General features: G+C 39.7%; 1 protein-coding gene across 2 annotated transcripts in view; it reads right to left on the bottom strand.

Annotated features, from left to right (window-relative positions):
- The window catches only part of LOC141111122 (bifunctional heparan sulfate N-deacetylase/N-sulfotransferase 4-like), a 761,202-nt gene that overhangs the window by 312,729 nt on the left and 424,908 nt on the right, over positions 1–23,565 (bottom strand). For both annotated transcript variants that reach the window (XR_012236388.1, XM_073603162.1), the window contains exon 6: positions 12,174–12,302. Coding sequence is in view for 1 of the 2 variants with exons in the window: in XM_073603162.1 (XP_073459263.1) it covers positions 12,174–12,302 (129 nt within the window). In the remaining variant the exon portion in view is untranslated. The remainder of the gene's footprint in view (positions 1–12,173; positions 12,303–23,565) is intronic.

The raw sequence follows: 23,565 nt of genomic DNA on the forward strand, positions 1-23,565 counted from the left end.
TAAACTAAAACTAGGGGCATAGAATAAAAAGAAAGAATGGGGATTGCGTATCGTTTGCTGTAAGGCAGACACTTTAAAAGATAATGCTTTATGTATTTTCTTTATTCATTATTTATTATGGTTGTTAATAATGTTACTTTTTTATTTTTTCAATTAAATGTGAAATATTGCATATTTTGTAATTTAATTTCCACCCATTAAGTTGAGTTCTAGACTCCTTTGCATGCATTTTTTTCATATTATGCTTAGCTCATTGTTTACAGAGCTCATTAAGCTTGGCTAAATTGTTCGCACACACAGTGATTTACTAAAGTAGCAGTTAATTTTTACTTTGCCACATATACTTGTAGCGCTGACAACTTTTGTTGTTAGTCATATGTGTGTTGTAAAAGAATATAAGTTGATCTAGTGCCATCTAGTGGACAATTGAAAAGGTACAACACTTTTATGTTTCATGATTAAGAGAAGTGACATGGAAGTGATTGATTGTTTACTTCTGAACATTAACTATGACCTACCCACAATGCTCCTGGACAAGAGAAGAACTGAACTGCATTATGGGAGGAGATAAAAGGGCTGGGAGCGGCCATCTTAAGTCTCTTGCTCCTGGGACGCGTGGCCTGCCAGCAGGACTCTGTGGGTGTGTGTATCCCACAGGGTTGCGGCCTACCTTGTGAAGGAGCGGAGCAGCAACAGGGATCCTGCCATCATATCACAGTGTGCTGAAGCAGCAGAAGTGATTGTTCCAGAGACCCATGGGGGAGGTAACAGAGGACTCCCGGTTGTTAGTAAACGGAACAGTGTGACGGCATGGTGGTGGCTCCATATGGACTGAGAACTGCTGAAACAGAGACATCCATCTGCCTGGATCCCGTGTGGTGAGAGGGTTAACACCCGGAACTTTGTTTAATACTACACACACTTAGGACGGTTACAGAGTGCTGGGACTGATAGTCCCTCGGAACAAGTTAAGTTGGAGAACATTACATTTGCATAGATTTCAGTATTCAAGAACTGATACTAGATGTTTGTCTTCCTCGTATAAGAACAATTAATCAATCTTCTGGATTATAATTGTCTTAGTGTACTACCTTACACTGCGCAACACCCAAGAAGAACCCTCTGTGGATTACAATTACAAATTTGTAGCTAGCGAAGATTGAAGACATCAAGACTATCTCTTTTATTGCAGGGCCCTGCATCTAGTTACAAAGGGTAGTGACTTTACGGTTTAGAGCTCCCTGGTACAGATATATATTTAGGTATATTTGTGTTTGTCACCAAGACTGTTATAACTGTTTACTATACTGTTGCACTACGTTGGTGTGATAGTGTAGTCACTGTAATAATTCTTTATATAAATATATCATTTATCCAAACAAAAAAGTTATTTTGGTTATTACAGAAGTTTATGTGCAGTGTTGTTATTTCTCCTGCAGGTGGAGCTACAAGCACCCAGGTAGAGGTAAATATAAATATAAGTGTATATTGTGGGTTGAAGTTGGTATTAATATCATTACAACAATGCACTACAGTTGTGTCAAGGGGATTGAACAACGTAAGAGGGGTGAAGAGAATAGAGGACAGGCCCAATAATAAACCAGCAGCTCCACCGAGAGTTATTGCTACATACTGTATGTTCATTCAGCTTCAAGTCTAGTTAATAACAAAGGGTTTTTTTAGTTTTTGAGAAGGAAAGGGTTAAAACCACTGTTGTGTAATTTTGTGCTGAATGTGTCCTACTGTGGAGAATTCAGGTCACTTCATGTGCACAGCACATATACATAGGAACAGGTGGAGAACATACACTTATCTCTTCATCCGGTGACAACTATAAAATGATATCCCACTTTTTGTGTCAGGGAAAATGACCACCAAGACCAATATGACAGACGGTAATAAGACTTTCAAAGAGGATCTAACCCTATGCCACTCTAAAATGAAATAAATATTTGTATGCCCTTAAATTTCCTTTATTAAAACAACAGGCCTTCAATCATCCAATCATGTACAAGCAAAATCCTGTTTCTTAATTTCCCTAGCACTTGACTGGGCAAAGTAAACACAGCTTTACCATAGTCACAAGTGAATATTTACATTGCTAAGTGTAAATTTTCTTCTATTTTATACGTGAACCCTAATATATCTCTCTAGACCATGCATTTTGACCATGCACATTTAGAGTGTCCCCACTTCCAATAGATATGCAATATCTTACTTTTTATTCAACAATGGAATTGTAACCGTGGGTTTGATTTACTAGAACTGGAGAGAGCAAAATCTGGCGCAGCTCTGCATAGAAACCAATCAGCTTCTAGGTTTAATTGTCAAAGCTTAAGTGAACAAGCTGGAGTTAGAAGCTGATTTGGCTAAATCAACCCCCATGTGCTTTGGTAATACATACTAAGTATAGGTACACTTCTAAAACTCTTCATTAGTTTTTTCTTGTCTATGGTTGTATTATGTTTAGTTCAGTGAATTTTTATTTTTTTGTTACCCAGTGAAGTAAATATGATGCTGTAACTACGGTAAATTATCCAGGAGGGAATATAAATGTGACACTTATTTGTAATGAATCAGTTTTCTCTTGTCTCGTTGCTTGAGATTGTGAGTCCAGGCACATTTCACCAGACACTGCTTCAGCTGAATGATAGTAGGTGATAAAGAATGCTATTTCATCTCATGCATGATTGAAATGATATTTCTTGCTCTTTGGAATTACACTAAAAACACACAAAGACCCAGGGCCACAGTGGGATATTAAAACGTGTGTTAAAATATGACCTGCAATTCTAGTACATGAAAAAGATGCTTTAAATCCCAACAATGGACGATTATAATTAAAATAAAGTTAGCCTGATGATTATACAAGATGTTTAACTAACAATTTTTCATTTTAGGTACAAAGGTGAAATATTTTTACGATTAAAAAAGAAGTTAAACAGAATTGCATTGCTTCATTTTCACTTCATTATCTTTTATCGCTAGGGTTATTATAACTTTTTTTTATTGAAATTGAAATTTCAGCCTAATTCTAACTATGTTCAAAAATGTTTTCTTTTCTCTCCTGCTACCTATGTTGTCTAACCTGTGAAAAAAAAGATCTGTTTGCTTAGCTATATTTAGTCCATTCCATTCGGGTCACATGATCCCCTGTGTCAGTGAGTTAAAGTTGCAGGAGAGAGAAGGGAGTGTGCGACTGGCTGGGAATCCTGGGAACTGTGACCTCACCCATGGACTTCTATGTCCCTACTTCCTCCCAGCCCCTGAAGATGCCGCTCATTGGCACAGAGAAGCAAGAGCTGCGAGATCATGTGACCGGTGGACTAAAAATAGGTAAGTTTACACATCTTTTTTACACAGGTTAGGCAAGATAGGTAGCAAGAGGAGGGAGGGAACATATTTAACCTCTTTACACCCCAGTAATGCATATGTGTGGGGGCAAAAAGCTGGGCTTTAATGCCCCCACGCCACACATAATACTTTAATACTGGCATATAATCACACACATAGGTTGAACTTGATGGACTTGTGTCTTTTTTCAACCTCACCTACTATGTAACTATGTAACACAGGCATTTCTGGGTGGGCGATGTTAATGTGCAAGGAGCATGTTTCCTGTGAACTCCCAGCACAAAGACCAAACTGCCGAAAATGGCTGTAGGTTACAAAAAAACATCGGTAGATGGTGGGACTGGCTTTTGGCCTTGTGACAGCCAATCACCATGGTCACTTGTTTGCTGATCCTTCTTGCCCCCCAGGCTGTTAAGAATTTTTAAAGGGGGGGGGGCGTGGCCTGCAACGGAGCTGAATGGACGTCTGACTCCAGAGCTCCGGTACTCCGGCGGACAATAGCGGCTGAAAACGGCTAAACTCAACTGGATTTCACCCCCACCGGCTGGCGAAACAATCCGGGCACACCCTGAGGCTATGATGGGCAAAAGAAAGGGCACATCCAAACCCCAAAGGCTGACGGACTACTTCTCACAGGAGCCGCATGCAGGTAGGCAAGATGGCGCTGCCCATCCACATGCATCAGCACACAATAACAAGCCTGCACAGCCCACGGCCACATCATCCCCTAATCAAAACGATACCTATGCCAGCCAAAGGTCTCTCCCTTCGTTCTCCCCATCAGGGAGCCCAGCTAAGACCAAGCAAAAGATGGATGGAGCTGGATGCAGTCCCGCAATGAGCCCGGGAACGGACTCAGGAGATGACACAAGGGAGCTCCCTGACTCCATCACTACCTTCCCCACCATGAATCAACCGATTCTGGACACTGTCCTTAAGGATATGTTAGTATCTCTGAGGAGCACTTTGCAGGCTGATATGATGCAGTGTGTGCACAGATTCAGTGGGGAATTGAACGCAGTAGCGGCCCGGGTGGAGCATGTTGAAAACAAAATGGGGGATTATGCCTCCACCATTAATGCACTGGTGGACGCAAATGAGGAAAGAGAAGAAGAATCTGTATGGATTAAAAATAAAATCGCAGATATTGAGGATAGATCCAGACGGAACAACCTCAAGATCAGGGGGATCCCTGAATCAGTACAATCCTCTGAATTGAGACCATATGTTATAGATCTTTTCACTGCCCTCTTACCAGACCTCTCTGAAATAGACATTACCATTGATAGAATACATCGCCTACCAAAGCCATCCTACCTCCCGGACACTGTCCCCAGAGATGTGATTTTACGCCTACATTTTTTCCATATCAAAGAACAACTAATGCAAACAATGCGGAGACAGGAGAATATCCCACCCCGCTTCCAACAAATACAGTTCTACGCTGACCTCTCTCAGCATACACTGCAAAAGAGAAGAAACTTAAACACTATCACAAAGGTGCTTAGGAATCACAACATACCCTACAAATGGGGGTACCCTACTAAAATAACAATTACTAATCAAGATAAAACGTTCATTGTTGACTCAATGGAAAAAGGCATCGCCTTACTGAAATCGTGGAACATCCTTCCTGATTCCGAGAGCGAGGGAGGCCCCAAAAACAACCGACAATCAGTGATACCTGACTGGAAGAAAGTAACAACAAAGAATGCCAAGACGCATAAGTAACACTCTTTGGAAATCCAAAAAAAAATATTTCTTGTCCGCTTACAATGCCGGAGTAGCCGATAGGCTAGAACTTAACCCCTCAAGTTTTCTTGAGCAGCAATTTGCTGCACACGGGTGATTCCCACTAAACCCCATGAGAAGGAAGTTTCCCTTATGGGTCATCCAGAAGTTTCTGGAAAAGTTGCACTGTTGCTTTACCTACTATGTTAGCTTTGATTTGTTATATTCCTTTCTTTTCTTTTTTTTTCTTTTTTTCTCCCGCAAATGGAGCACTACAATAACCCATCCAGCATCCAGCTCTTCGCGACACAGTATCATCATTCATCTGAAAATAGCCAGCAAAAAGATACAAGGACACAGGACTTACCAAGATCGCAGTGAGTACTTACACCTTAAGAAAGTATATGCATGTACTACACACTTCACCAGAGGAGACGTTCAGATACCTCGGATCGGAACGCAAACCACAACCAACATACATAACAAACCAACCTAATGGCCATCCAATTTTTATCTATTAATACCAAAGGGCTTAACCACCCAGCAAAGAGAAGCTCCCTATGGAAAGAAGCATTACTGAATAAATCCGATATATTATGTGCACAAGAAACACATTTTAGTAGCAAAGCTGCCCCACTATGTCAACATAAGAATTTTCCACACATCTTTTTTGCAAATGCGGACTCGAAATCCAAGGGTGTAATGACTGCTATAAGAGATACCGTTGCATTTACTCTTCATACGAAGTATATAGATCCGCAGGGGCGCTACTTGGCGTTAGTGTGCGATATCAATCAAGTAACCTACACCATTGTAAACGTCTACGCCCCAAACAAACATCAGATTCGTTTTTTTCATAAACTTATCCACAAGATTAACTCCCTAAGAAAAGGTTCTTTAATACTATGTGGGGACTTCAACATAATACCTGACCCATCTATAGATACAACAAGAACAGCGAAGCGAGCAATGGCATCTCTGCAAGAGTTTATACATAAGGAGGGCCTATATGATGTATGGAGGTGTCTTCATGCGGGAGAAAGGGACTTCACTTTTTTCTCCGCCCCACACCACACATACACCAGGATCGATCTCTTTTTAGTAGACCAGCATACCCTGATTAAGGCAGCTTCTTCAACCATCAACAACATCACGTGGTCGGATCACGCTTCAATTACCCTATCCATCAAAGATGTCTCAGTAGTCAATACCACTCCAATATGGAGAGCCAACTCTTTCCTTATGCAACAACCAGAAGCAAAAAAAATCATTGAAGAACACCTGTTGGAATTTTTTCATATTAATCAGTCTTCTGTTCAGAGTCCCTTTACTCTTTGGAATGCCCATAAAGCGTTCATCAGAGGAATATTTATTAAATTGGGGGCCAGGGCGAGGAGGCAGCGGCAAAAGAAAATACAGGATATCACAGATGAAATATTTAGTATAGAATCTAAAAATAAACAACAATTCTCCCCTACACTATATAAAAGATTAAACCAACTCAGATATGACTTCAGACTCCTTTTATTAGATGAATTTGAAAAAAACACGAAACGACTTAAAATGAACTACTACGCACATGGCAATAGGGCAGGAAAACTTTTAGCACAACAAATTAAAGGCCATAGAAGTAAAACTAAAATTCCATATATATTACACCACACGAATAAAACCAAACTACAACATCCACAGGATATAGCAAACGCCTTTAGTACTTACTATGGCGCACTGTATAACCTGAAAGATGATACAGCTACACCTCAACCAACAACAACAATGATCACTGACTTCTTAGAACACATCAAATTACCAACACTTTCTCCACAAGAAACGGAGTATCTAAACACACCATTCACTATTGACGAAATTCACAAAACTATAGAATCACTCCCAACTAATAAATCCCCAGGTCCAGACGGCTTTATAGGGGAATATTATCAAACATTTAAAAATTTACTATCCCCACATTTGAACAAAGTTTTCAATGCAGCGGCTGCCTCCTCCTCCTTCCCATCTGAAATGCTAACCGCACTTATAGTGACATTGCCCAAGCCAGGGAAGGACCCGGACACCCCAGCAAACTTCCGGCCTATATCATTATTAAACACTGATTTAAAAATTTACGCCAAAATTATAGCTAACCGACTCATAGACATCCTTCCTCACTTAATACACTCGGACCAGACCGGGTTCACTAGGGGACGTCAGACTTCTGACGCTACCAGGAGACTAACAAACATTATTCATATCGCTACGTCCCAACAAAGGCCTTCTCTGCTCCTAGCATTGGACGCAGAGAAGGCCTTTGACAGAGTACATTGGGGTTACTTGGAGTTGGCTCTGGGGAGATTTGGGTTTTCTGGGCCTATCTTAAAGGCAATCATGGCATTGTATTCAAAACCCTCAGCCCGCGTGTATACATCGGGAGTACTCTCTAAACCGTTCAATATAACTAACGGTACCCGCCAAGGATGTCCCCTCTCTCCACTAATATTCAATTTAATTTTAGAACCCTTAGCAACGTACATCAGACAACACCAGTCCATAACAGGCTTCCTGACCCATAAATCGGAACATGTCATTAGCTTATTTGCTGATGACATTATCTTAATGCTCACAAACCCAACAATCTCCCTGGCTTCGGTACATGACACATTACAATTATTTTCTAAGATTTCATACTATAAGGTTAATGAGAATAAATCTTATATATTAGGTATGGGTATAGAACCACAAGTGGAAAAGGTTCTCGGTTCACGGTTTCCATATTCATGGTGTAAAGAAGGGGTGAAATATTTAGGAATCACCCTAACAGCATCGCCGGACCATCTCTTTAGAGCTAATTATATCCCCTTTCTTGAATCCTTACCGGCAAAACTACAAAAATTAGCCAAAACAGAACTCCTATGGTCAGGACGCCTGGCCGCTTTTACAATGGTAATTTTACCTCAAATAATATATCTATTTAGATCACTCCCTATCCCTGTCCCTAACTCCTACTTTAATAGAATCCAATCTATGCTTAATAAGTTTCTATGGAAAGGGAAAAAAGCAAGATGGGCATTTAAAAATTCAACAACAGCCAGGAAAGTTGGGGGTGTGGGGAACATTGTAATCAAGGACTATTACATTGCATCCATACTAGCCCAATTAAGAACATGGTTCCCAGAATCACCCAACACTAGATGGCAGGAGTTGGAAGAGGATCAAATTCCCAACAAAAACCTATATGATTTCCTAATGATCCACTCATTTAATTCATCTCAAGCTCAGAATTTAGCCCCATCAATGATAGCATCACTCAGAGCATGGAACATACTGGTAAAAAAACAATCATTTACCCCCCCTGTATCCTTAATAAAGATACCTGTCACCAGTTTATCAGAACTCATCCCAGACCTTAGCATAAAACATTGGGCAAAACTAGGTATAGTAAACTTAGAGGACCTTAGAATAGGACCCACGATGAAAACTTTTAGAGCTTTACAAATAGAATATAAATTAGAGAATTCTGAATATTACAGATATATACAGATTTACCATTTTATGAGAACCAACCCTCCTCTCTCAGTACAACTCCCCTGGAGAATAATGTTATATCTCACAAGACAAAACACCAACATCAAAGGAATATCATTATTTTACAATACTCTAAACAACAAGCTAACATTCGTTAAACACTCCTATATTGATGCTTGGGAGCGAGAACTAACACAATGTTTCACACCAGAACAATGGCAAAAGGCACTCCAAGCCACATATAACACTTCTAGGTGTGTTAATTTATGGGAATTAACACAAAAGATAATCATGCGTTGGTATTTAACACCGTACAGGATTTCCAAGTTTGACCACAATACTTCCCCATTGTGTTGGAGAAACTGCAATCGTATAGGTACTCTATACCATATACTTTGGGAATGTCCAAAAATCCGTACACTATGGGGAAAGGTATTTGACATGCTCACAAAAATAACGAATCAGAGAATCCACGCTACACCAGAGCTAGCTATTTTATCTATAGATATTGATCTATTCCCTAAAGCATATAGGAAAATTATCTCTCATGTCTTACTAAGTACTAGATTAACGATAACTAGACATTGGAAGTCACAAGAAACCCCCAAGCTAACAGAAATAATTCTAACCACCAACACGCACATCACATATGAAAAAATGTACGCATCATCCCAAGGTAAATTCCTGATATCAGATAAACAATGGAAACCGTGGACCGTGTGGTACAAACCTAAACTGGTATAGAAGCTACAAATAAAACTGATATATATACACTCACTGGATGAGCTTAAGTACAAACCTTACAAATCAGAATGCTCCAATCCTTATTATTTGGTACAATATGTTTTTGTTTTTGTTTTTTATTTAATTAATTCTCTTTATCCTTAATCTGCTGCCTCTGTTCAGATCCACTTAACAACTGTTACAACTGGTTCCAAAATGTTACAGAACATGTGAAATTTGTACTGATTATAGACCCTTTTATTTGGTTGATATAGTTTGATGGGGACTTCTCCTCTCAGGACACAGCAGGTACCCAACAGGGGTGTCGGGAGGAGGGGTATTCCCTAAAATATATGCGCTTCTTTTTGCCAACAATAATTTAAAGATCTGGAAAAACCAGGAGTTCTTTATTTACTTCTAATTACTCACAGTTCTTTTTAGAGTACATTGACACGTGAAAACTTGTAATGCCTAGTAACATAATTATCTAGTGAATACTTTAGAAATATCAAAAGTGTGGAACACTGTCTTCTATTGTAAACACTATTATTTGTATTTTCCCTTTTTCCTTTCTGTTTATGATTAAAATCAATAAAAAACTATTGAAATTAAGAATTTTTAAAGGGAATGCCAGGTCAGGCCGGAAGGGGTTTAAGCACAGTTAGTGTTAGGCTGGAATTCCACTTTGAAGCTATACTCCATGAAGCTATACTCCACTTCATTAATACACCAGGAAATGATATATTATTACATGCAGACTGTGTAAGCACCTGGATTTGACCTGGCATCAGACACTTACAATTTGGGATGCAGTACAATGAGCAGTCTACTGACTTTCCGTATACTGTCTATTCACAGTCTAGGGCAGAGACAAGACATGTAGGCATTACTTAGCTTCAGCAAAAAAAAAAGCAAGTTTCCTGCTCTGCCAGACAGGTCTGTGGAGTATGCCAGGAATCTGTAATTCTCAGGACCAGATTGACAGAAATACAAATCTTTTTGGCAGGTAAAACAGCTCCCATATATGTATTTCAACTTTGTATTTAGCTGTTTGAAGACTCTCCTCTAGGAGATTTTAGTTCCTAGAGGACAGGTATACATAAAATAAACTATGTATATAAGATCTATCAGCAATGTGTGTAAATGCTAATTGCATTGCACAAAATATTTTGATGTATGCATAGTTGATGGGAAACTTTCTACAATGTAATAAACCATTTTGCTCAGTCAATTATATTACATTTTAAGACTGTTGGTCTTGAAATCTTCCCAGTAGATCTTCTTTGTACTCCTTAAATACTTGCTTTATCTAACTTACCCTGTGCTTTGCACATGCAGGACAAAGTTATGGGGTAATGTAAAGAGGCCCTGTTGTCAGATTATTAATTTCAACAATCCTCTTTTCAAAAGAATATTTGTGCACTTGCCATATGTTATTTATCTGTAAAAGTATCAGTTGATACCCACAAGACCTGACATTACATCTGGGCACCACCATTTTGTGTGTGTTGCTAGCAGCTACAGCAGACTCAAAGCTGTCACTCAAGTGACACTCTAAAGTATTCTCCTTTGCTCCTCCCCAGCAGCTACATAAAATGTAATGTAGGGACCTGAGGGGAGTGGCAAGGGAGCTTGGTCAGCACAAAAGTACTTTTTCTGTGCTTTTAGAAGCATTTTTTAAGTTGGTGACAGAATCTCTTTAAGCTCCCTCCTAAACAGAGCATATGCTTAGCTGACTTGTCAGAGCTTCCACAGGGATAAGAATTCTTTCCCAACCCCCCATATAATAGTGCCAGGCCAAACACCAAAACACCATTAATGGCTGAATGGAGCACCATGAGAGCAAAAGAAATTATGGAAAAAGAAGGGGTCACTGTAAGAAGATAATGTTATAGTGTAGGTTGAAAAATAAACACATATACACACATCTGTATACTAATTTACCAAGTCTTTACCAAAAATGTCTGTATGACCTTCTATTTCACACTTAAAACAGAAAACAATGGCAATTGAAGTTGATAAGGGAATATGAGAAGAAATTGAAAAAAATTGCTTAATCACGTTTTTTGTTTCCCAAAATATTACTTTTGTTAGAAGTTAAAAAAACACCCATTGCATTCTGTATACTATTAAATGTAACATTGATAATATGGGATTAAATGTATTCCACTTGTGCCTCCTAGGTCACTCTGATCAAATACATTATTTTGGCTAATTTAATCTATCCAGAGACTGGTCTTCACTGAATCCGTTCTAAACACAGTCCAATTTGTAACTAAGTATGAACAAAACTGAGTTATCATTTGTCCCAAATATTGGTGAAATTTTACTATTTTGTTGAAATGTATTAAAATAAGTGTGGAAGACAACATGATGGTGGTTTTTGAGAATAAAATTGTCTTTAAATGGCTCCTGAGGTTCACAGAAGATTCTTTCAGCTAACTTTCAACTATTCTTGTGCCAAAAAATAAATAATACAATGAAAACAGAACATTTATCATATGCACACATTAAAATTGAAGAAAGCTCAAATACCAAAACATACAAATAAACTAAAAAACCCCTAATAAATCTTAAATCCCCACATTATCTAAATAAAGCAGGAAAAGGTGTCTTTGACAAGACATTTTTGACAGTGAAAACCAAAATCACTCTGGTTGTCCCTATTATGAACATAAAAAAAACCTTTTTTTGTTTTGTTTGTTTCATGGTCAAAACAGAAATGGAATCTATATATCACAGCACTTGCAGTTGGATGCCACTGTAGTTTTGTAATTTTTGAACACATGGAAAGAAACTACATAATATTAGTAAATACAACAAACTACTAATATTAAAACACTTACAGGATTTAACAGCACTGTCATAAAGAGCTCTCCACCTCTAATACTTTTGTCCAGTTCAGTGGGCCCACCAGGATACTCTTTATAGAAGATGGTGTGTGTAAATAAACCACAGGTTTGTCGAGGCAAGACCTAGTTAATAAAGGAAGATAATAGTTACACAAAACACAGACATCCAGACTAGCCACGAACATGCAATGTTGGCCAAAAGATTCAACATGTAAAAAATCTTCCTTACAAAACATCCTTCTATTAACATTTGCACAATTTCTTAAGCCTATAGTTCATGTTTGTGCATTCTGCAGACATCCCAGGTGACAGCCTTATATTGGTAAACAACAAGCAATTCTCGAAGAAAAATCAATTTCTGTTTATTAATTGTAACCCTCAAGAATAATAATTCAGCAGTTTGTGCCTTTGAGTTCAAAGTCAGGGTGCCTTATGCAACCATTGATGAGCTCAGTTAGATTAGCACAGAATGTATTATTTTATTGTTTTTATTTAGCACAGACCTGACTTATAAGCTTACACTAAGAGGAGTCAGTTATTGTGTGGTAGCACAAGAAACAGAAAGGGAACTACTCAACATCTAAAAGGCTTTATGACTAAGCTCTGGATGGAAATAAAATCCATGTATCAAAGATTAGTAAAGGGAATGTGTAAGAAGAGCAGGTGGATTTTTTGTGTATCAGATGATAGGAATAAATGTATTTTGGACTTTTGAAAGTTCAGTAATTCCCTTTCTGTTTAGTGTGCTACTATTGTTAGTGGAGCACAGACTTCTTTGGACCCTGCATCCTTTAGTCATTAGAGTGGGGGTGTGAGCTTTTTAGTTGAGTGGCTGGAATGATTTGCAGTCATTGTGTAGTACTGCTGGACAGGGAGCAAAGCATGCACATGTAATATAATGCGGCCTGACCAGAGTTTTATTGCCACTTTCTAAAAATCTGGTCAGGCCACATCTGGAGTATTCTGTCCAGTTCTGCACACCAGTCCTCAGTAGGGATGTGCTAGAGCTGGAGAGAGTCCAAGGAAGGGCCACACAATGAATAAGGGGACTGGAGGACCTTAATTACGAGGAAATACGACAAGGGTTACATTTATTCTCGCTGGAGAAGAAACGCTTGAGAGGGGACATAATAACGATTTACTAATACCTCAATGGTGATCCCAGCTTAGGAAAAAAAATATTCAGTCCCAGAGAGTGTAAGAGGACATGGGGCCACACAATGAGATTGGAGGAGAAGCAGTTTAACCTTAAGCTGCCCAGGGGTTTTTACAATGTCAAGGCGATAGGGATGTGGAACTTTCTTCCACAATTGGTGGTGTCAGTAGGGAGTATTGATATTTTTAAAAGACTCGTGGGCATGCATCTTAAATAACACAACATACAGGGATATGGGAAATGATTATCGACACTGACACACGTACAACTACACAGGTTGAACTGGATGAACTATTGTTTTTATTCAACTTTACCTACTATATAACAATGTAATTAATGACCCTCACTAACAGGATAAGTTACACCAAGCTGCTTGTGTTCATAGATAGTGTGTGTGTGTGTTCATAGTTTATTTTTTATCAATTAACAAATGGAACGTAAATGCACAGGAGAAAAATCCAAATCAAATAAATTTTGGTGTGACCACCCTTTGCCTCCAAAACAGTATAAATTTTTTTCGGTACACTTGTACACACTTTTTGAAGGAACTAAGCAGGAAGGTTGTTCCAAACATCTTGGAGAACTAACCACAGATCTTCTGTGGATGTGGGCTACCACAAATCCTTTGTCTCTTCATATAAACCCAGACAGACTCAATGATGTTGGGATCAGGCTCTGCTGGGGCCAAACCATCACTTCTAGGACTTCTTGTTCTTCTTTATTCTCAAGATAGTTCTTAATGACATTGGCTGTATCTTTGGGGTCATTTTTCTCCTGCAGAATACATTTGGTGCCAATCACACACTTCCCTGGTGGCATGGCATGGTGGATATGTATCTGCCTGTATTTCTCAGCATTGAGGACACCATTGATCCTGACCAAATCTCCAACTCCATTTGCAGAAATGCAGCCCCAAACTTGCAAAGAATCTCCACCATGCTTCAGTGTTGCCTACAGACACTCATTATGGTACTGCTCTCCAGCCCTTCTGTGAACAAACTGCCTCCTGATACAGCTAAATATGTCAAATTTTGACTTTTCAGTTAAAGAGCACCTGCTGCCTTTTTTCTGCACCCCATTTCCTGTGTTTTTGTGCGTAGTTGAGTCATTTAGGCTTGTTTCCACATTGGAGATATGGATTTTTTGGCCACAATTCTTCCAATGAAGACCACTTCTGGCTAGACTTCTCCAGGCAATAGATGGGTGTACCTGGGTCTCACTGGTTTCTGTCAGTTCTGTGCTGATTACACAGCTGACATCTTCTGATGTCGAAGGGAAGTAAGCATTATGCATCATTCCTCAGCTGCCTTAAGTTTCCTTAGCTGACCAATGCGCCTATGGTCCTCAATGTTGTCTATTTAATGGTGTCCTCAGTGTTTTGAAATACCAGCAGATGCCTCTCCATCATGCCATACTATAAGGGAGGCATGTGTCTGGCCCCAAATTTATTCTGCAGCAGGACAACAACACCAAACATACAGCAAATGTCACTAAGAACTATTTTCAGCATTAAGAAGGAGTCCTGGAAGTGATGGTTTGGCCCCACAAAGCCCTAAACTCAACATCATGAACTGGGAATACATGAAGAGACTGAATGATAATTTAGGCAGCCTAGATCCACAGAAGATCTGTGGTTTGTTCTCCAAGACATTTGGAACAACTTACCTGCCAAGTTCCTTCAAAGACTGTGTGCACAGGTACTGTGTGTACCTAGAAGAATCAGTGCTGGTTTTAAGCCAAAGGGTAGTCACACCAAATATTGATTTGATTTAGATTTTTCTTTAGTTCACTCACTTTGCATTTTTGTAAATTAATACAAAAATAAACAATTAAAATAACAAAAAAATTAAAGCATTGTTACTTTACAGCATTTCTTCACACCTGTCTAAAACGTTTGCACAGCTATCTATCTATAAATATATAGAATATATACTGTATCTACATTTCAAGCTCATCTAAAGTACATTTGCTCCTAGATAAAATTTATGTCTTTACTTTCTTCATCACAAACCTTTACTAATCTTTGGCATATGGATTGTGTCAGTCTATTCTTTTACTCCTGCTTTTTCTCTAAATTTCTACAGTCATCTAAACTAACCAATATTATCAATAGTATTCAAATATACCATATTCACTGTTTTTAATAAGACTATAAATGTGTGAATGTGATCCATAAGCCATAAAGCCAATTTCTAAAAAAGGTCCTTAAGGCAAAGCAGCACTTCCAAATAATGTTGAACACCCAGTGAGACAAATTCGGTCAAGATGCTTGAATAACAGTTCATAGAAATTCATCAGGTGTATGGAGAGTCCACCTTCACCACACCACGTGATTCCACTCCCACAGGAATTGCACTTACCAGAAATCTGTCGAATAACGCTTTGGATATTTATGCTCAAACAATATCGGGAAACCATCATCCAGGGTATCTCAATTAAAACACCAGGACCAAGGACTGGCACACTCCAAATCACGTTAATCTCACTCCTCAGACTTAATGAAGAATTTATTGAAGAAGTCAGCAATCAACAGACTTCCTGTTCTTGGCCTCACAGATGCATCCTGGGAACTTCCTGTCACATGTTCGTGTTCCAGGAAGTCTGTTGATTGCTGACTTCTTCAATAAATTATTGGTTAAGTCTGAGGAAACAACTATGATCACATGAGAGAGGTGAAGAGGAAGAGGTGAAGCCGCCTCATCTGTGCCCACCAATACCGCCTTCTAGTGCCACCTGCCAGTGCCCGCAGTGCCACCTGCCAGTGCCCACACAGTGCCTACGAGTGAGTGCATAAGTGCCAGCAATCAGTGCCACCTATCAATGCCCACGGGTGCCACATATCAATGCCCACCAGTGGTGCCAATCAGTGCCTCATCAGTGCCACCTAGCAGTGCTGCCTATCAGTGTCACCTACCAGTGCCGATCAGTGCCCATCACTGCCACCTATCAGTGACCATCAGGGCCAGCTATCAGTGCCAGCTATCAGTGCCACCTATCAATGCCCTTCAGTGCCACCCATCAGTGCCCACCAGTGCCACCTCATCAGTGCCCACCAGTGCTGCCTATTAGTGCCCATCAGTGCCACCTTATCAGTGCCCATCAATGCAGCCTATCGGTGCCCATCAGTGCAGCCTCATCAGTGTACATCAATGAAGGAGAAAAATTACCTGTTTGCAAAATTTATTAACAAAATATAAAACGATTTTGTATTTTTTTTTAAATCGTTTTTTTTAACAAAAAATAAACAAACCCAAAGGTGATCAAATACCACCAAAAAAAAGCTCTATTTGTCGGGAAAAAAAAATAAAAAAATTTCATTTGGGTACAGTGTTGTATGACCGCGCAATTGTCGTTCAAAGAATGACAGCGCTAAAAGCTGAAAATTGGTCTGGGCAGGAGGGGGGTTTAGATGTCCAGTAAGCAAGTAGTTAAAGTCGGCCCTTTAACTCTTTTTACCTTTTGTCATCTGGATATCAGCATACATGCCTAAAGCAGCTGGTAGCTATTCAAGGCAGAAAAAGAGAAAAAAAAATGTAAAAGTTTGGAGTTTAAGCAATACCTTTACTCCAAACTTTCTACAATAACCAATAACACAGTACAATACTTATAAGATAATGAAATAATACAATTAAATCACAATGTCTTTAAATTATTAGCAAATTAGCATTAACTCCATATTTGCATTGAGATTCAAGATTAACCCCTAAAATTTGTGTATCAATTCGCTCACCCTTCAAAATAAACAATTTTGCCTTTTGCAACTATTGATTAGCTTTTTTTCACTTTTATTTCACAATTAAAATTATGATACATACATTTGCTGTTATGAATGAATCCCAAGATTAAATTCTGAAAGCCAAAGACATTTATAACAAAAGAACATATTTCACTAAGGAGATTGTTACCTGTACTAAGGAGATCTACAAACTTTAACTACAAATTATGTTCACTATATTATAGAAATTTGGGCAGATTTAAGCATACCTGTATATCTACCTTCTAAACAAGAAGGCATTAAACACTCTTCACGTAGGCAGCGCCACTTGGCCCTGCATTCCACCATGCATTCCAGCATCTAGGCAGCTTCACAAATTCTGCCCACACAGACCTGATTGGCTTGAAACATGGGTTCTAGGCGACTATGGCACATTTGGTATGGGCTGTGGCATTTAATGTGATCCAGCAAGGTCACTACAGAATGGGCTATGCGAATACCCAGACAGACAAATCCATGGAAAGTGACGCTTACTCACAAAGGACACACGTGTGAGTGGTGAGAGCCTCACGGCAGTACTTCTTTTTGGCAATTTAGCCTTGTGCATTGGACATAGAGCTGTGTTAGTCTGGACTGGTTGCATGGCCTCTGTGTGCATTATCATCCAGTGGTTTGAAATTGGCTATGACAGTACTGCTGGTCAAGCACTTTGAGTAGTTCCTAAAGCTGATGGGACTGCATTTTAAACTATAGGATTATCTGCCCCAAAGCCAGTCCGGCTTCTCCCAGGGTCAATGAATTATAGCAAGAAGGCTGGTTTACTATCAACAGAGACACCCATGCATCACTCTTGAGTGATTCCCATCTCGGCACTTTCCGAAGACATTCATGACACAGTGTGAACTTGGATGCAATCCTTTACATAGAGTATTTCTCACCAGTTAGCACCTAGGACTCTATTATTAGCACTATTAACAATACCACCTCTATTGCAAAGCAGTCTGATAATTTGTGACTCACTGACAGTTTGGACACTTGGGTAGCTCTACATTTCGATTCTGTAAGGTTTAGCTGACTGCAATTCAAATTTAGTGCCCTCATGGTTATGCACCAATACCCATTGGGCATGCATACCTCTGAACTTTAGAGTAGCGATGTTCTGAGCTCAGATAACAATAATTCAAGCCTGTGTTTTGCCCTAGGTCTGTGTGTACATGAGTGGATGCGAGGGACCCTGCTTGTTTGGCGCATTGTGTGACAATGCTGTCAATTACTTGTTTTTAGACTGTGGGTGTTTTTGTATGGAGGGGTATGTTCCACATTTTGGATATCTATTTTTCTAAATTGTGAGTAAATAATTTTTCTATTAAAGACTTTTTCAATATTTGGCACACTGTAGTTGGTCTTCTTTACACAACTCTTTATTAGAGTTACCAGTCTGGCTCCTCATTCGTATTGCTTCAAGTAGACTATATTAGCTGTGAAGGTACCCCGTCCTACGGACAAGTCGGTGGCCATATTACTAGTTGACACTCCCAGGTACTGGGTTGCAGGCCCCTTGTTTTCTTTTTTCTTTTTTCACTAAGGAGACTGTTACCTAAACTAAGGAGATCTATTAACTTTATCTACAAATTATGTTTACTATATTATAGAAATTTGAGCAGATTTAAGCATACCTGTATATCTATTTCATAAACAAGAAGGCATTAAACACTCTCCACATTACAGGCTTTAATGTGATTTTTTCTAATGTACTGGGAAGCTCATGTCCATAATGGGGGTGGTAGTGACACAGCCCCGAATGATCCACAATGGCTCAAAATTGATATGGTCCAGAAATATTTAGACAGAATAAAGGTGGATAAAGCACCTGGACCTGATGGCATCCACCCACGGATCCTAAAAGAATTGAGCTATGTAATTTCAAAGCCATTGTATCTCATTTTTAGTGACTCATTAATGATGGGTATAGTACCACTGGATTGGCGCAGGGCGAACGTGGTGCCTATATTTAAAAAGGGATCAAAGTCTTTACCAAGTAACTATAGACCTGTTAGTTTAACTTCTACAGTCGGGAAGATACTGGAGCATTTAACCACTTCAGCCCCGGAAGGTTTTACCCCCTTCCTGACCAGAGCACTTTTTACAATTCGGCACTGCGTCGCTTTAACTGCTAATTGCGCGGTCATGCAATGCTGTACCCAAACAAAATTTGCGTCCTTTTCTTCCCACAAATAGAGCTTTCTTTTGATGGTATTTGATCACCTCTGCCGTTTTTATTTTTTGCACTATACACGGAAAAAGACCGAAAATTTTGAAAAAAAATAATATTTTCTACTTTTTGTTCTAAAAAAAATCCAATAAACTCAATTTTAGTCATACATTTAGGCCAAAATGTATTCGGCCACATGTCTTTGGTAGAAAAAATGTCAATAAGTGTATATTTATTGGTTTGCGCAAAAGTTATAGCGCCTACAAACTAGGGTACATTTTCTGGAATTTACACAGCCTTTAATTTATGACTGCCTATGTCGTTTCTTGAGGTGCTAAAATGGCAGGGCAGTACAAAACCCCCACAAATGACCCCATTTTGGAAAGTAGACACCCCAAGGAATTTGCTGAGAGGCATGTTGAGCCCATTGAATATTCATTTTTTTTGTCCCAAGTGATTGAATAATGACAAAAAAAAAAAAAAAAATTACAAAAAGTTGTCACTAAATGATATATTGCTCACACAGGCCATGGGCATATATGGAATTGCACCCCAAAATACATTTAGCTGCTTCTCCTGAGTATGGGGATACCACATGTGTGGGACTTTTTGGGAGCCTAGCCGCGTACGGGGCCCCGAAAACCAATCACTGCCTTCAGGATTTCTAAGGGCGTACATTTTTTATTTTACTCCTCACTACCTATCACAGTTTTGAAGGCCATAAAATGCCCAGATGGCATAAAACCCCCCCAAATGACCCCATTTTGGAAAGTAGACACCCAAGCTATTTGCTTTGAGGCATGTTGAGTCCATGGAATGTTTTATATTTTGACACAAGTTGCGGGAAAGTGACAAATTTTTTTTTTTTTTTTTTTTTTTTTTGCACAAAGTTGTCACTAAATGATATATTGCTCACATAGGCCATGGGCTATGTGGAATTGCACCCCAAAATACATTTATCTGCTTCTCCTGAGTACGGGGATACCACATGTGTGGGACTTTTTTGGAGCCTAGCCGCATACGGGGCCCCAAAAACCAATCACTGCCTTCAGGATTTCTAAGGGCGTACATTTTTGATTTTACTCCTCACTACCTATCACAGTTTCGGAGGCCATGGAATGCCCAGGTGGCACAAACCCCCCCCAAATGACCCCATTTTGGAAAGTAGACACCCCAAGCTATTTGCTGAGAGGCATGGTGAGTATTTTGCAGCTCTCATTTGTTTTTGAAAATAAAGAAAGACGAGAAAAAAAAATTTTTTTTTTCTTTTTTCAATTTTCAAAACTTTGTGACAAAAAGTGAGGTCTGCAAAATACTCACTATACCTCTCATCAAATAGCTTGGGGTGTCTACTTTCCAAAATGGGGTCATTTGGGGGGGTTTTTTGCCACCTGGGCATTCCATGGCCTCCGAGACTGTGATAGGCAGTGAAGAGTGAAATCAAAAATTTACGGCCTTAGAAAGCCTGAAGGCGGTGCTTGGTTTTCGGGGTCCCGTACGCGGCTAGGCTCCCAAAAAGTCTCATACATGTGGTATCCCCGTACTCAGGAGAAGCAACAGAATGTATTTTGTGGTGTAAGTTCACATATTCCCATGGCATGTTTGAGCAATATATCATTTAGTGACAACTTTGCGCAAAAAAAAATAAAAAAAATAAAAAATTGTCTCTTTCCCGCAACTTGTGTCACAATATAAAATATTCCATGGACTCGACATGCCTCTCAGCAAATAGCTTGGGGTGTCTACTTTCCAAAAATGGGGTCATTTGGGGGGGTTTTGAACTGTCCTGGCATTTTATGCACAACATCTAGAAGCTTATGTCACACATCACCCACTCTTCTAACCACTTGAAGACAAAGCCCTTTCTGACACTTTTTGATTACATAAAAAAATAAATTTTTTTTGCAAGAAAATTACTTTGAACCCCCAAACATTATATATTTTTTTAAAGCAAATGCCCTACAGATTAAAATGGTGGGTGTTTCATTTTTTTTTTTCACACAGTATTTGCGCAGCGATTTTTCAAACGCATTTTTTGAGGAAAAAACACACTTTTTTAAATTTTAATGCACTAAAACACACTATATTGCCCAAATGTTTGATGAAATAAAAAAGATGATCTTAGGCCGAGTACATGGATACCAAACATGACATGCTTTAAAATTGCGCACAAACGTGCAGTGGCGACAAACTAAATACATTTTTAAAAGCCTTTAAAAGCCTTTACAGGTTACCACTTTAGATTTACAGAGGAGGTCTACTGCTAAAATTACTGCCCTCGATCTGACGTTCGTGGTGATACCTCACATGCATGGTGCAATTGCTGTTTACATTTGACGCCAGACCGATGCTTGCGTTCGCCTTAGCGCGAGAGCAGGGGGGACAGGGGTGCTTTTTTTTTTTTTTTTTTTTTTTTTTCTTTATTATTATTATTTTTTTATCTTATTTTTAAACTGTTCCTTTCATTTTTTTTTTTTTAAATCATTTTTATTGTTATCTCAGGGAATGTAAATATCCCCTATCATAGCAATAGGTAGTGACAGGTACTCTTTTTTGCAAAAATTGGGGTCTATTAGACCCTAGATTTCTCCTCTGCCCTCAAAGCATCTGACCACACCAAGATCGGTGTGATAAAATGCTTTCCCAATTTCCCAATGGCGCTGTTTACATCCGGCGAAATCTAAGTCATAAAATGCTCGTAGCTTCCGGTTTCTTAGGCCATAGAGATGTTTGGAGCCACTCTGGTCTCTGATCAGCTCTATGGTCAGCTGGCTGAATCACCGGCTGCATTCTCAGGTTCCCTGTTGAGACAGGAGAGCCAGAGAAAAACACGGAAGACGTTGGGGGGGGGGCATTCCCTCCCACTGCTTGTAAAAGCAGTCTAGAGGCTAATTAGCTGCTAGGATTGCTTTTACATGAAAGCCAATCGCTGGCTGAAAAGAATGATACCAAGATGATACCTAAACCTGCAGGCATCATTCTGGTATAACCACTCAAAGTCGTGAATGGCGTACCTGAAGACAAAAAAATGGTTAACAATAAAGCACAGTAAACGGTAAGGTATAAAAAATTGCATATCTGAAAAGCAAGCATGATAAAACATAACAACAATAAAACATTGCAGAATAGAATACAGTAAAAAAGAGCAGAACAATAGAGAGAGAATAGAGAGAGAGAGAACAATAAAACGACAACTATTTTTTTTTTATTTTATATTTTTGTTTGTGTTTTTTTTTTTTTTTTTACACTTTTTTTTTGTAACTAACTTTTATAACTGTAACCGGTTCCAGGTTCGGGTCTCTCAAAATGCGATGGCATCTTGGGAGACCCTGTGAAAGTGTGCCTAGTCTGTGCAATGCTGTACCCTACGCTAATACTCAACTAGTGAATGGTAGCGTTCAAAACATTCACCAATGCAAAGACCAGGATTGTCAGGACAGGAGGGACAATAATAGCGGGTGTCACGCCTATATCCGCGCTTGCTGCAGACACAACATCTTTTTTGGGGGGGTTCGCTGGGTAGGGGTACTCGGGAGGACATAAAGAAAATGCCTCTCATGCAGCCGACTGCATTTGGTTGGGGATGTGAATGGGGGAAGTACGGGCGCTGCAGAAGTGGTGGGTTCCCAATTAGGATTGGCGAATGCAGCAGGAAGGGCACTATGGACACGACGGGCCTGTGTTTGTCTTCTTGGTGGCAGCGGGACACTACTTGTGCTTGCCACCTGACCAGCTTGAACTGCACTTATGGGACTCGCCACGTCACCAAGTGTTACTGCAGTGCTGGTTTGACTACGACCGGGGTGTACTAGGCCGCTGGTGCTTGCCAGTTCACCAAAACGCTACCAAAAAAACTGTTAGCGATCGCAGGGATCAGGCCTGACTCTGCGAACGCTGCAGTTATGCATTTAGTGTTTTGTAAGTGTCAGTGATCGATCGATACTGCACTTGGGTGGGCTGGGCTGGACCGGGCGGAGGGGCAAAACGCAGGTGCTAGCAGGTATCTGGGCTGATCCCGCTAACACTGCATTTGTGGGAACCCTAAACTGCTGGGGACGCTAGTATAGATCTGATCAGATCAGATATTGATCCGATCAGATACTATACCACTAAGGGAGGTGTACGGTGCGTGCGTGGGTGTTAGCGGTGCTGGCGCTAACCTGACGCTGCCTGGGGCTGGTGCTTGCCAGTTCACCAAAATGCTACCAAACTGTTAGCGATCGCAGGGATCAGGCCTGACTCTGCGAACGCTGCAGTTATGCGTTAAGTGTTTTGTAAGTGACAGTGATCGATCGATACTGCA

This window comes from Aquarana catesbeiana, linkage group LG01, assembly GCF_042186555.1.
Source record: "Aquarana catesbeiana isolate 2022-GZ linkage group LG01, ASM4218655v1, whole genome shotgun sequence".
In the NCBI taxonomy this organism is placed as follows: Eukaryota; Metazoa; Chordata; class Amphibia; order Anura; family Ranidae; genus Aquarana; species Aquarana catesbeiana.